The 15,778-nt window shown below is 36.0% G+C and overlaps 1 protein-coding gene across 8 annotated transcripts in view; it reads left to right on the top strand.

The window, feature by feature from the left end:
* slain1.L (SLAIN motif family member 1 L homeolog) overlaps positions 1–12,721 on the top strand; it is a 40,160-nt gene extending 27,439 nt beyond the window's left edge. For 5 of the 8 annotated variants that reach the window (XM_018247258.2, XM_018247261.2, XM_041582435.1 and 2 more), the window contains 6 exons: positions 1,369–1,509; positions 4,074–4,223; positions 5,471–5,815; positions 7,059–7,208; positions 8,910–9,195; positions 11,218–12,721. In XM_018247258.2, coding sequence (XP_018102747.1) covers positions 1,369–1,509; positions 4,074–4,223; positions 5,471–5,815; positions 7,059–7,208; positions 8,910–9,195; positions 11,218–11,293 — 1,148 coding nt within the window. In that variant the 3' untranslated portion in view covers positions 11,294–12,721. The remainder of the gene's footprint in view (positions 1–1,368; positions 1,510–4,073; positions 4,224–5,470; positions 5,816–7,058; positions 7,209–8,909; positions 9,196–11,217) is intronic. The other 3 variants (XM_041582433.1, XM_041582434.1, XM_018247259.2) reach the window with 2 other exon arrangements.
* The last annotated feature ends 3,057 nt before the right edge of the window (positions 12,722–15,778 follow it).

Raw genomic sequence — 15,778 nt, 5'->3', positions numbered from 1 at the left:
TGTCCTTGTATAGAAAACAAACAAATTGTAGATTGCCTTTTTTGTGTGTGATTTAGAACAAATAAATAAATTCATGGTCTGGCAAATGTTCAAGCTATTACAGCAAAGCCTTGGGAATTTAAAAATGTTGCTGTTTTTGCTGGGAATTATAGGCTTAACCACGTGAACGGTTTATTCAACTACAGAACCGTCATACAGTTTTTACAAACAACTAAAACAAAAACAAAACAACATTTTTTTTCTATTTTCAATTAATAGTCTATTATGTATAGTATAATAGTACAAGAGAGTAAGCTATCATTATAAATTAAATATATCCAACAATAAAATTTGTATTATGTATTTGTCAGAGTTTACAAAAGATTGTTGTATCAATATTTAAGTCATTATTTCAACAATATCTAGAGCAGTTCACCCATAATGATCATCTTCTAGGAGTATCTCGGAATCAAACTGGCAATCTACCTAAATCTCAAAGTGAGACGTTGCTCTGGGCTTCCCGCAGGGGCTTGGCCCAAAGTTGTAGAATTTCTGCTTTAAGAAGAAGGGATGGGAAGTAACACTCTAGACTCATAAAAGTGTGGACTTAATTCCCGTGTGACCTCCCTGTGATCTTGGGCAAGTCTCCTAACAAACAAAGCTCACAAACACTTGGATTGTAATTTTAGTAGGGCAGGGACTTGGCTATAACTGAATAGATCTTTTGTGCAGCAAGTAAATAGTAACTGATTAACTTATATTACTTCAACTTTTGTGCAATTATAATGGTTATTCAGATATTTCAGAATATTTTACAGAGAGGCTTCCCATTTATCATTTCTGTTTAAGATTCTAAAAATGATCCTCTTATCGTCATACATTCCTTTAGTTTATTTGAAATGATCTAATCCTCCCACTTTAATAAGTGTCTTTAGCTACTCAGCCTGAACTTTTTCATCTTGTTTTCCTTAAAAATGTAGCATTGGTCATATGAGTGGCTTATGGGCTCCTAAACTGAGGGTGGTGGTTCCTGTGAGTGACAGATTTTAAATGCTTACAGCCACTCTGAATCCATTATAATGTACCAAAACCATAGATGAGCTGCACATTCAAGGAAAGGAACTGACAGGAATCTATAGTGATTTTTGTAATCTATTGGGTGACGCTGATTTTCCATATTATTATGTGGTTTTTGTTTCACCTTTATGTGCTGTTATATCTCCTTTAACAAATGCTGATAGAGTGAAACAGGAGGTGATACAATAAGGTTTCTTCATAAGTGCCTAAAATCTTTCAAGTTCTTTTATAGTATTTCAATATCCCAAACCATGCACTGTTTTTGGTATAAAACATAATACTAATCAGTCATTTTTGTTCCCTTACATTTAGCTGGTCGGTGGAGGAGTCTCTTTTCTACTCCTGTATCCAAGTCATTCCCTTATAGTCCTGTTGCGAGACTCACTCCATATTGCAACACTCCCAGCGTCCTTAAAAACACAACAAAAGCAATACTAACACCTGAGAAAACAGGTAATTTTTACAGATTTCAAACATTTTATTTTTCAATTTTTTTCTTTATTTAATTCCACCAAACAGTGTATGGTGAACTTGGAAGTGTTTTTTTCAGTTTTGTATTTTTTCATTTGATCCCTACTTTTAAATCATTTATTTTTGTTTATATATGGAGATGTACAATGACTGTATTTTGTGGCTATGAAATGTTAAAAAAAAATCGGTCTTCGCATTCCTGGGAATGTGTCCTATGTAATAGAACTGATGGTATTTCCATTATGAATTGTGCTTACAATCATGTTTTTTGGAACTATAGGGCTTTTGTTACCATTATGTGCTCTGGTTTGTTGAAGTTATGAAAGTAATAACTATGTTCTAGTTATATAATATTGTTTAATGGCAGTACAGTTCTGCAAGACTAAAGACAGTTTAAAGACAGTTTACTGTATCTGTAATTTAAAAAACAAATGCAATTGTTGTGTAAGCCTATTTTGTGTGTGTGTGTTTGGATTGTTATCTTGTGTTGCTGGAACAGGCAGCCCTTCTAGCTCCAAAAACTTACAATGATTCTTAACAGAGCAGGTAAGCTGAAGTAGAGGTGTTCTGGAATCTGAAGGTTGCTTATTCTTGGAACTCACAGTATCACATGACTAATCACTAGTTTTTTGAGATTGTGTCTTTTTTATAAAAAATAAATATTTCCTTGAAGTAAATTTCAACTTAAATTGTTTAGTATAAAAAAAAACTGGGCAAATAGAAAAAAACTGTGCAAAATGAAAACATTTTTTTGAATATAGTTAGCTAAAAATGTAATCTATAAAGGCATAACATAATAGCCAGAACACTACTCCCTGCTTTGCAGATCTCTTGGTTTCCACTGACTGGTTACCAGGCAGTAACCAATGTTGTGGAATTTCAACAATCGGAGACTACTTGAGTTGAAAAGATAAAGTTTATTTGGCACAAGCTCCATGGATTCTGAACACACAAAGAGCCAGAACCCCAAACAAAGAAATCACAGAGTTTTTATAAACTTGGGAACCTATGACATTGCAAGAGCATAAAGATATCTCTTCACAGTACAGAAAAACAAAGAACTGCTCAAATAACCAATGAGATGCTCTACCTCAAAGTCAAGGTAGTATTACCAGGGCTAGCTTGAGAACAGAATCCATCCAATTCAGGGGGGCTCCCAGGGGAATCTGCATACACAGAGTTTAATTCTCTCTCACCATTCAGTGAATTGAGGGGGTGACCACATGGGTCATAACTTTTTGAAGATAACTTGCACACTCACTGAACAGTTACTGTATGTCCCATGTGGCCCCCCCTTAAAGTCGCTAACTGCAAAGCAGGAAGTTGGGTTCTCTTCTGTTAGATGTCTGCTCACTCCAGGCTTTATAGATTACATTTTAGCTAACAAGCTATATTGGAAACTGTTTATTTTGGACAGCCTATCGATTTACCCCGTTAACACTGGCTAAAAAAGTTACGTTTGCCTGTAGGTAACTTTTAGGGGCCGATTCATCAAGAGTCGAATATCGAGGGTTAATTAACCCTCGATATTCGACTGGGAACTAAAATCGTTCGACTTCGAATATCGAAGTCGAACGATTTTGCGCAAATCCTGCGATCGAAGGAATCCTTCGCATCGAACGATTCGAAGGATTTTAATCCAACGATCGAAGGAAAATCCTTCGATCAAAAAATCACAGGCAAGCCTATGGGGACCTTCCCCATAGGCTAACATTGACTTCGGTAGGTTTTATCTACCGAAGTAGGTGGTCGAAGTATTTTTTAAAGAGACAGTACTTCGATTATCGAATGGTCGAATAGTCGAACGATTTTTCCTTCGAATCGTTCGAATCGTTCGAATTCGATCGAATTCGATCGAATTTAACCAATTCGATGGTCGAAGTACCCAAAAAATACGAAATTCGAATTTTTTTACATTCGAATTCTTCACTCGAATTTTGTAAATCTGCCCCTTAATGTACATTCATATTTTAAAAAGTATTTTTTTAGTGTCACTTAACACTTTAAGAGGAAAATATTCGATGACTAAAAATCTGTTCTTAAAGTGATGACTAGGCGACTGATTTTGACTACTTTTGATGCCACTAAAATCTGATGGTATCCATAGTAATATGATTTGAGACTGAAATAAAGGAGATATAAGTCTATCATTTAAAATCTATCCAAACATTTTACAAATAAACCCTGAAAACACACAACTGATTCTGCTAAATCACCATCGATAATTAGGTTTGAAATGCCAGAACCAGTGCTATCCACCAACGAATCATTCACTGATGCCTTTACACTTTTTATTTCATGTTTTTGCTGTGGTGCTGAGAACAATTGCTAAATGCCTGGTTTTATGTATTACATGTATTACATGAGAACGCCACTGAACATAATTGCTAATTTTTAGACATAAAAGCAAATTAGGGTATTTCTTTGCTATATATATATATATATATATATATATATATATATATATATATATATATATATATATATATATATATATATATATATACACACACACTAGTTGGATTATTCTTATGTTGGATTTCCAGGTTACAACTTAAAGACTTCTCAGCTGAGCCGCCAGTCTTCAGTAGACAGTGAACTGAGCGCAACTGAACCAGAAGATGATTCCATCTCCATGGGATACAAACTGCAAGATCTCACAGATGTTCAGATCATGGCTAGATTACAGGAAGAAAGTAAGATTGAATTTCTAGTGCAGTTTATTTATTGTATTGTCTATATATTTTTTAATTTTAAATTAATAATTCTGTCTACAAGAAGCATTGTCTACTGAGTCCTTGATCCTAATAACGCCACTTCACATATCTTGACTTAGGAGGAAGGATGAGGAAGCTTTATTAAGCCCAGTGCTGGATTTTATACTGGTTCTTACCCTGTCCGAACTTATATGGGGTTCCTCTTAGAGCTGGACTGGGGTGCAGAGCTCCGTTCCTCAAAAGCCCACCACTGGGAGGGCTTTCTATGTAGGAGCCTTCTGAGAAAAAAAGAAAGCCACATTTTCTCAAGAAATACCTCAAACAGTAAAGTACCTTTCAAAAGAGATCAGGGGAGCAATTTAATTTAATAACAGTCCTTAGTTCCTGTTTAAGCATTAGTCTAAGATAATTTGAACACATTTAAATTATCTGCTTAAATACTAAATACAACACTGTAATTATAGAAATATAAGACTTTGGGAATTATTCACTATTACAGGGAAACTGGCATTGTGTAGAAAGTATTTGCAGAATTCGTGTGAAGTGGGGGTCAGAGTGTATCAGATAAACATATGGGGAACTAAACAATTCTCTTATTGTGTGTTATAATGTGTTTTTTCAATTTACAAGATACATTTTTTTTATTTATGCACATTGTTTTCCCATGCTAACATTAAGATGTCATACTTTTTCATATTCATCATTTCTTTTGACTTATTATGAAATTATGATTTTGATAAAATACATTTTTTAAAGATTAAGAGCCTGGTTTTCACTTTGCAAGGCTGCAACATGTGCATAATATACAGTATCAGTTCACTATAGACATGTAATTGATCATTTCATCAGGAGCTACTAAAACTGTATTTATTAATATTATTAAATATAATGTAATGTTACCTTGCACTGGTAAAAACCACTCACAACTGCTGTGGTTTATTTAAATAAGAGCTGCTTAGCCATGGAGGCAGCCATTCAAGTTTAATATGGCCTGGTAGGAAACATACACAGCCAAATGTTTCTTGCATTATAGGGTTTCTTCACCTCTAAATTGCTTTTGCTGTTCACTGTGTGCCCCTGCTTTCCATAAATACTTTGGCAGTTCGCTTTTGGAATAAAAGAGCCATTCTATAATGTAAGCAGTGTAAGAACACTCTTGTTTTGGTGTTAACTGGCTATGACAAAGGGCCATTCATTTATACTGAACAATGTCCTATGTATTGCAGGCCTAAGGCAAGACATTGCAACTACCTCTACCTGCAGTTCAGTATCACGAGCTCGTCCCAGCTTTTCATTATATTCGGGGAAGAAACTGTCATGCTCTAGTGATCAGGATTCCGATCGCTATAGTGTAGAAGATGATGATGAAGATTTTGACCATTTACCACCACCTCAGCCTCGACTCAGCCGTTGCTCTCCACTCCAGAGAGGCCTTTCCCATTCTCAAACTTTTTCTAGCATTAGAGAGTGCAGGAAAAGCCCAAGCTCCCAATTTGTAAATGGATATCAGCAATATAATTATTCCCCTCAGCCTCAAACACCAGAGCAGTCACAAAGCAGGACAAATGCAGGTAAGGCAACTAATTAGACACTTTCTTTACTTTCCAGCAAAAATATTTCGTCGTGAAAATGACGCCCATAGACTGCAATGGGTGAAAATATGTTGTTGCGAATCAAAAAATGTTGTCGCCCATAGACTTCAATGCATTTCTGCAAATTTTTGCTGTTTCTGCAAAGCGAAACAGGTTAGATTCGCCCATCACTAATGACTAAAAATTTGCTAACACCTTGCATGAAGTCTTAACATAAAGATATGAATTTATGAGTAGATACAGCATAATATCAATAGATAAAGCACTATCTACATATATTACTTTTGTCAGTAAAGATTTGGTTACTGTCTGAAGGCTTCTTGGCTATTTAAGTTAATAAATTATTGATTTATTGGAAAAAAAAGACTTCCAAAAAAACAGGAGTAATTCAAAGTATAGGGAAGGTAGAATAAGTGTAATAACAAATATAAAATATTTAAATTTGCGAGCAAAGCCAATATGTTTGGAAATTCTAAGTGGATTGGTGTTAATAATCAAATAGTGACTATGCTACTGCGGTAAGCGTGGCTTTCTATTATAGAAGTAATATCCATTTTAAAGACTAGAAGAGGACATTTATCTCATAGCAACTGATTTTCTTTTCTCATTCACACTGCTCTGGTCTGGCTGCAGTCAATTGGTTGCTATGGGGAATTGTACGAGACAAAATTTGCATTTATTATTGATTTATACAACTATATTACTACAGCAATATCAGGGCCAATTTTTCCAATTTGCTGGGCTATCCAGATAACATTTATATTATATATTATTGTGATTGGATTAGTGGAAGAGTTTAAATGCCGAGAACTTCCCACACCAGTCAGTTGAACTGAAGAAACTGCTCGGATGAGTAGTGAAACGTCTTCATTGATTACTCAGCAAGTCCAGTTGTTTTTAGATTTACCTATACTAGATATATATTATATGTAATTAGTCAAACCCTTCTAGCTGGACTTTATAGAATTCCCAACTTTATATGATCTGGTAACTTTAACTACATTGTCTTCTACATAAAACAGTCTTTCTATTTTAAACAAATTAGGAGAAATGAGGACAAGCAATTTTTATCCTCCAGAGATGGCTATCAAGTATTATTTTAGGATTCTATCAGCAAAATAGATGCTTAATAAGTATATTTATTGCATTATTTTTCTATTTTACTCTGTCCTCAAATATACAGTTGTTGTTACCAGTTTTCTTCTATCTTTTTCCTACTTAGATAAACTCCGCAGAAGTATGCCTAACTTGGCTCGAATGCCATGTACGAATAATAGCCCTGTTGTATCAATGGCCAGTGTACGCAACAGCCAGAGCTTTGATTCCAATCTGCATGGTGCAGCAAATGGAGTTTCCAGAATGCAGTCCAGTAGTACGTTTTTTGTTTTTAGCCATCTGTTTTTATGCACTGTAAAATATCAGTTACTCACAAGGATGAACATCTATTTACAATGTATTCATTTTATATAGGCATAATTTTGTAAAAGCCCAATATGAGGTGTTAAAGAAACGATGTACTCTACTGCTGTGATCAACATAAAAGCCTAAGAAATAGGGCAGATGTTAAAATCTCGTTACTGAGATGGAGAATTACTAGAGTGGTATTAGGTTAGTTCCTCACTCTATCCAAGTGAGCTCATGGTGTAATATATTTTCTGTCCTTTTGCCCCCTCTCTATGGGTCCTGTCTTTTTAGAATGTCTACCCTCTCTGGCTGCAGGCATCATACTAGTCTTGGGGCAGTGCAAAACCCCCATAAGCTGGAGATATTGCTTACATGGTTTTCCAGCCTACCAGGTCTCTGAATTGCCTCCAATTTTAGTGTGATGCTTAGTGATTCAGCTAGACAGAGGTCCTGCTGTCACAAGGCAACTTGCGAGTCTTTGAACTTTAAGAGTAAATTCCAGTTTTTAAATCAGATTCTACACTATTCTAGTAGGGAGTTAAGGGAGGGTTACATTGGAATTCCCTCTCAGGTCAGCACAGAGGCTAGAATCACCTCTGTGACTGAAGAAAAACACTGACAATGGATGGATGCGGAGTGAGCAATGGACAAGATTTTTTTTTAAATTATGAACATTAGTATGAATGATTCCAAAGAAATACTGAAACATCCCTGTATATAACACACATGTCAGCATTCCTTTATTCTGCTTCTGCTTCTGGATCCGGTATATGATGGAATAATATGGGAGTGGGAGAACCTAACTATATTTACCATGGACTTTGCAAAGTTTAGGAACATGAAGTTACTTCAAAACCAGTTCATGAGGGTTACAAACACAGGGGCAGGCTGTAGAGGCAAATAGAGTAAACATGATCTTTTTGCCTACAACAGCACTCAGCAGCAAACTTATAATATCTTGTATGTCAGTATAACCTCTGGGTGCATCATTTTGGGAAGAAACAACTTCCAGTTGATTCACAATATAGTGCAAACTTATGTGATTCAGGAGGGAAATATTATACATATTTTTAAGTGATAGTGATTTCTTTGCACAACTGGGGACTGTAGAGTGCATAGAGGTGCATAACTTACAACTCAAGTCCATGTGTGAATTTCCACATTGTCACTTACGAGAACATGCCGTAAGCAAAGCAATGTATCTATGATTGCATATGTAAAATAATGTAATACCATTTTTTTGGCCTTGCTTAGGAATTTAATAAACACCCCCTGCCACTACACAAGTGTGTCTGCGTCAGCAACACATTTTTTTGTCTCCTGGTGTGGCTTGGCATGACCTCTATCCCATCTCTCCTAGTTTTTCCATATCATGGTGCATGTTGTACAAAACACCACCTCCTATTAATTATTGTGTAAGTTCAGCATTGGGGCCAGTTTCATATTTAAACACTGAAAATACTGGAAAAAAGATAGGTGGCTGGTGTGTATATTATAGAAAATGGGAAAATCTCTGGTAGCAACACTCACTATTTTGTTTCTCTGAGTAACAAAACACTCTTACTGAGTGACAGTTGCAGAGCATTAAAAGTGACAAATGTTTAAGAAGCCCTTACTTTTAAGGCTGGTTGATTTATGCAGCTTATTTATTTTTGTTTACTATCTCTAGTTCCTTCTCCAGGTCAACTTCAGCAAAGAGTACACAGTTTAGGCCATTTCCCAGTGTCTGTAAGACCCCCTCTGAAAGCCACTGCCTACGTCAGCCCAACCGTACAAGGTGGAAGTTGCATTCCTTCATCAACCAGTTTACAGTCATTATCTAGCTCTGGAATTCCTATGCCAAACAAGACCGCAAGTGCAGTGACTGTCGGACGCAGTGCTCTTCCAAGGCCGGCTCTATCCACTGCAAATGGCAGCAGCATACCTCGTAGCAAAATAGCACAGCCACAGAGAAGGTAATGAATGGTGCTCTGAAAACAGTTCTACTGTAAGCTTCTAAAATATTCTATGTTTACTTATTTAAATGTTTAATTCAGAGGAAACACGAATTATACAACAAAAAATTGCAGACAAAATTCATTTGCCACTGTACCTGGCATTCTACCATTTTTCATATACTGTAAGCACAAGAGACCATAGATTCATTGTACTTTATAAACCAGATTTAAGTACTTGCTCTTAATATGCTCTTCCACACACATCCCATGCACTTTACAGAGAACAGATATGGGAAGGAAGTTACAATGAAAGGAAAATGTTAAGAGCAAATATATTATATATTAATAAGTGAACTAGAAATTAATATGTGTGTTGCATATCTTATACCTTGAACCACTATTTTGTGATATTCTACCTGCTCTCTCTAGGAACATCTTACAGGAATGCGCAAAAACAAAAAAGGGGGTTTTATCTCTAGGAAGAAGTGTGGGAGTAAAAGACTCAGCTCTTTCAATTCATTGGCTGATGTAGTTTAGAGTGTGTGTGAGACAGGGCCAGGACAAGTCAGACTATTCATGCATGAGCTTGCAAGATGACGAGGGAGGATATAAATTAAATACCACCTTGACATACTTATTGGTGGGTCTAGAGATAAACATAAATAAGATTAAACATTTTGCAATATAATATTATTCATTAGACAGTTTTTACATTACGAATTTATATTGCACATAGCACACTTTTAAGGCATGTTTGAAGGTGGTGTAATCTTTTGGGTTAACCAGTGCAGCTTTATCAGTATAAAGATACTATTATATCACTCTGCACATTTTATGAAAATGGAACAAATGGAGCTGTGGTTGCTCACCCTCTTGTGACAATTTTATTAACTGCATCTGGGTAGTGCAACAATCCCGTGCTGCATTTTTCAAGCTTTTAATATTTTTAGACAGTTCAAGAAATTATCGATTATTTTAAACAATTTCAGTAAATAGCATCACCATGAATAAGGTTAAAACTGATCTTTATCTTCAACGTGTTGATAAAGCAGATTAAAGAAGCAAAGTAAGACTTGTTGCTACATCTAAAAATAAGCACTGGGTAAATAATTTCCTAATTTATTGCCCATGAATATCTTTCACTGATCTAACAGAATATATGCTGTGCCTTTCTAGCTTTCATTTGTATTTTGCCTGACGAAGGGGCCTTGGTGCTCCGAAAGCTTGCAATGTATTTTATTGTTAGCCAATATAGGTATCACTTCTACAATACTTTTTGTATTTGCTTGTTTTTTTATTTGTTATTTTTGCCACTCACTAACACAGTACCACAGTTTTTGTTTTGTTTTGTATTTTTTGGTCAAAACTTACATTTTCAGGTTAAATAAACCTCAAATAGTTATTTTAAAAAAACTAGAATATTGGAGATTTATAGCTTGAATCCAAAAAAAAACTTCTAAATACCTGTTGAGGTCATGTAGGAATCAATGGCGGAGGTCCCTTGAACCACTTGAGGATGTTAGCCTGTTTGGTGTTTGAGTTTTTTTCGGTGGGTTTTGCCCCCCCCTGAATACTCAATTAATTCGAGTTTTCGAGTTGCAGGACTCGAACTCGAACACTCGACCTTTGATAAATTACCCCCTTAGTATTTATGGCAGCTCAGTAAACTTTGAGGTAAGTTTGTTCACTTTAGTGGTTATGAGTTGTTTTTCTCTTGATTGTATTATGTGAAGAGGGCCTCCATATGCAACTGCTGTGATTGATCCATTTAAGATTGATCCATTTAATTCGCTTATGATAAATATCCAGAGCAGAAGCTGTAATTCTGTAGCTAGAGATCCATTGTATTGTTTATTTGGGAATTTAACAGATTATTGCCCTGCAGAGAACAATGGAACCCATCTGTATACAGTTTAAAGTAATGCAAGATAAGTCCTCTATACCAGCCATTGGTATGGTATACATCTTTAGATGTGTTTTTTTTGAAAATTAATTTTTGCTATATTGTACTTTACATTGGTGTGTTGCTATTTCTTTCAGTTTTCTTCAACCACCGAAAACCTTGTCTTCACTGAGCACGCTGCGGGATGGAAATTGGAGGGACGGATGCTACTGACAAGTGTGACATGAGACGACCGGTGTACAAAGAAAGCAATTAAGGGTTATACATGTCCCAGCTGGCTGGGGGAGACATATATAACTCTATGAGATTTTGTAATATATGTTTTATGTGAACAAATTATCATATTGTAGCTCTTACATGTTTGACGTGAGATCATTTCGGATCAGCTAACTAAACTTCAGTCCTTCCCATGTGCAAGAGTTCTTCAGGAGAAACCATTGAGGCTCCTTCTGCACGTATGCGTTCATACATCATGGTAGAACATTCACAGCATATGCAAATAATTTCTACTTTGTTCTGATTTACACATTTTTACCGAATGGAACTTTTTTAATAATAACCAACACACTCACGCTAAAAGGGATTTTTCTACACTAACCTTCTCAGAGCATTGCAAACTATGATAGGCCGCACATTTTTATTTTGCTTATGGTTTGTTTTATTTAAAGTAAGTACATAAAGACACACATTTTGTGAAATTGAATACATCACAAAATGCTGCTTAATGACTTGTGCCATTAATATCAATTTATTTTAGGCATTATTATCATTTGGTGTGTCTGGAGAAATAATTGGTATAATATCCATGAAGTCTGTGGGGGTTATTTATCAAGCTCCAAATTTACCTGAGCAACTCTGAATTTCCGAATGGACCTTATTTATCATTCAAAAAAATAGGTTTCGGGCAAACTTCGGACCTTTGCCCGAAAAATCCGAAGTTTTTCTTTAAAAACCACAATTTTTTTCTGACTTTTCTGACTTTTTGGCCCAAAATCCCCGAAATAATTGGATATCAGTACTGACAGCAGAGCAGACACTGGGACCTTCTCCATTGACTAATACAGGACCATGAGAGCTTTGAGATGCCCTGTTTTCGAACTCAGGATTTTCATACCATTGGACTTTAATAAATCCCAGAAAATTCAGATTTTTTTTAAAAGGCCGAAAAATTCAGATTTTTTCGGATATCGAGTATTCGGAGCTTAATAAATAACCCGCTGTGTGTGTGTTTTTCCTTTTTCTCTCTCTCTCATTATTTTTTTCTTGCAAAAGCACAAGGGTATACAATAATGTCACTACAATTTGTTAACCATCGTAAATTGGTCCTCTTTTTTGTGTTTACATGTTTATTTATTTAACTATTTAATGATTTGGAATCATCGAATATGAACTTTTTGCAGCTGTACTGCACTATCTTCTAACTACAAGGGGGTTTTGGTTTTTCTAATTATTAAAACTGGTTTACTTGCTGTCAAATTCTGAAACACGAAAAGCTCTTAAATGGACAGAAAATTTTTTGATAGACATTTTACAAGATTTAAATTGCACTAATGATTTAATATGACAGTGTATGATTTCATAATTATGAAAACTGTATACTACTGTTTTGGAATGTTTCAGTAATAAAGAGTATTTTCATCATTTCCGGATGTATTATTTTTAATGGTTTCTGATATTTTAATTTCTTTTGTAATTATTATTATTATATAATTATTATTATATATGATAATGTCATGTTCTTGACTTGTCATCCAGAGTTTTTCTCCACTGTTCCAAAGATGCAAATAAGCCAAAACCAGATGGGTATTTGTAGGGAAAAACTGCAGGTGACATGTCTTATGAAACACTTGCATATATTATCCACAGATATTGGTGGATTTTCGGTTGCATTAGCACTAATACACAATGTGGTAGCCTAAGTTGTCAATGTCAATGTCAAATTGGGAGTGAATGACTTGGTCACAAGCTGCACTTGCCTTCAAATATATAAGCAAAAACTGAAAAGTCTGCATAATTTATTAATTATTAGTATCTTTACTTCAGGTTCCATGTTCCATTAAAGGTTTACATATTTTTGGTAGATAAAGCATAGATTACTACTGACTGCTTTAGGATGAGGCATCTGTTAAAGGAAAACTACATCCCCAGAATGAATACTTAACCAACATATAGCTTATATCACATTAAGGGGCAGATTTATCAAGGGTCGAATAGTAAATTCAAATTTCCGAATGTCAAAATTCACACATTCAAATTTTAATCCCCCTATTCAAATGTAAATTTGAATGTGACATTTATCACCATTCGACCATTCTAATTCAAATATTCGCCACCTAAGACCTGCCGTACAAGTTAATGGCAGAGTTCCATTGAGCCATTTGTAGATGTTTGTCCTGACATTCGAGGTTTTTTCAAGAGAAAAACTCGATTTGTACAGATCGAATATGATTTTAATTTTCGGGTCAGAACCATTTGATCAAATATTAGACATTCAAATCTTTTCTTAAATCACCTCCTAGTCGAACTTAAAAAAAAATTTGACCTTTGATAAATGGGCCTCCCCGTGGCCTATTAAAGAAAAAAAAAAAGTACCTTTGATAAATGGGCCTCCCCGTGGCTTATTAAAGAATCTTACCTAACTGGAATATATTTATCAGTAAATATTTCCCTTTCACATCTCTTACCTTGAGCCACCATTATATGATAGTCTTTGTGTTCAGAGATCACCTGACCAGAAATACTGCAGCTCTAACTAGAACAGGATGAAGTGTATGAGTAAAATCAAAACAATCCATTAATTGATTCATGTGACCAAACATGTATGTGTGCCCTTGGTTTGTTTGTGTGCACTGTGAATCTTATGGCCCCAGGGGGTGAGCCTTAGTTCTTAAAATAGCAATTTTCTATTTATAATTACCCAATGGCCCATACTACTAAAAAAGTATATTTTTATGAAAATGTTCTATTTAAATGAAGCAGGGTTTTACATTTACTGTAAGCTATTTTGTGCAATATATTTTAATTGAGACCTACACTGTAGGTATAGTTGTTCTTTAATTTAATGTCAATATATGGGAGGCATTTAATAAAAAAAAATATATCGTTTTATATGCAGTTTATAGGCAGGCAGAAATAAATGCCTCCTTAGAGTTGGTTAAACAGGACAAATATTTAAAATGCCTTTATTTATAGTTTGTAGCATTAAACAGAAGCCTCTGGGGCTCGTTTTCATGTTTGATGTTCTTGCTCTCAAGTAAAAACAGCTATGTGAACTGCAGTGTGTGGGAACACAAAGCCTTGCACAAAGTAAATAAGTGTACGATTAAGGACCTGTTCAGACTGTATGGTCACAATCTCTTACCAGGGCCTGATCTACAGACCAGATAGTTACATGGTTACATAGTTAAATTGGGTTGAAAAAAGACAAAGTCCATCAAGTTCTACCCCTCCAAATGAAAACCCAGCATCCATACACACAACCCTCTCTACTTTTAATTAAATTCTATATACCCATACCTATACTAACTATAGAGCTTAGTATCACAATAATGCCCCTAGATGCCCCTAGGCCCAATGCCATCCATCGTCCCTTTATTTGTGTAAATTTTCAATGGGACCTCAGCAATGGGGATTGGCAGATGGGAAATTAAAAAAATGATTGTATCTCCTGTGCAACCCCAGTATTTTTTAACCAATATGGGTGTGGTTGGCAGCATGCCGCCACCCCTAAAATAACGCCACCCTAGGCCCGGACCTTGGTGACCTTTCCACAAATCCAGACCTGCTCCTTACCTCCCATAGCATTCTTATTTTGTTGCAATCAGGGGCAGTAGCTGATTAGCCACACTGATTCGTGGCCTGCATTTATCAACCAATTTGCTAGCATCTGCCACTGTGTCAGTCTGGGTTCAAACACAAGGAGCAGATTTTGACAAGAAAATTTATACTTGCACGTTTCTGCACAAAAATTAGTTCTGTGTGTCTCCACCCAGGCCTCAGCAGTGACTTCCCCCCTGCTCCCCCCAAGCCTAGGTGTAAACTCCGTTAATTGCATTTTAAGTCTTTACTTACCTCTCTTTGCAGATTCAGCACAGCGGAGGTCACAGGCACCATCGTCCGGAGCTTCGGTAATCTTCTAATCTTCTTCCTTTCCTTCGGCTATTTTCGAGACTTTCAGCGCATGAGCAGTTGTTCAGGACCGGAATATTGCTACCACTGTGCATGCGCCGATAAGGAAGCACTGAATATGGTCCCTGTGAGCTCTGCTGCGCTGAATCTGCAAAGAGAGGTAAGTAAAGACTTAGGGCAATTACCGGACTTTACACCTAGGTTTCGGGGGAGAAAGGGGGAGCTATGTAGGGTATGGGGGTAGGGATTTTTATGAATCAGCAGTTTGGTTCTCCTTTAAAGCACGCTCCTTTCCCATACTTAACTATTTGTTACATTAAAATGCTGTTAACAGTGGCTCACAGCCTCTGCCCAATACTCCAGCTAATTTGGCCTTTGCCCAGAATTTACAACCAGTTGTGGAATCTTCTTTTATCCATGAAACAACAACATACAAGCCAGCAGTCCAGATCCACCAATATATTCGGTTTACTTCGGATTAAGCATGTCCTGCACCTCAGAACACCACCTGATTAGTATCATATGGTACGAATTGTTCCTGCACTAAGTTGCCTGCCCGGCTGTGGGTTC

The sequence above is a fragment of the Xenopus laevis genome, chromosome 2L (genome assembly GCF_017654675.1).
Source record: "Xenopus laevis strain J_2021 chromosome 2L, Xenopus_laevis_v10.1, whole genome shotgun sequence".
Taxonomy (NCBI): domain Eukaryota; kingdom Metazoa; phylum Chordata; class Amphibia; order Anura; family Pipidae; genus Xenopus; species Xenopus laevis.
Note: the sequence above shows the minus strand (reverse complement) of the source record. Positions and strands in the feature narration are given on the sequence as shown.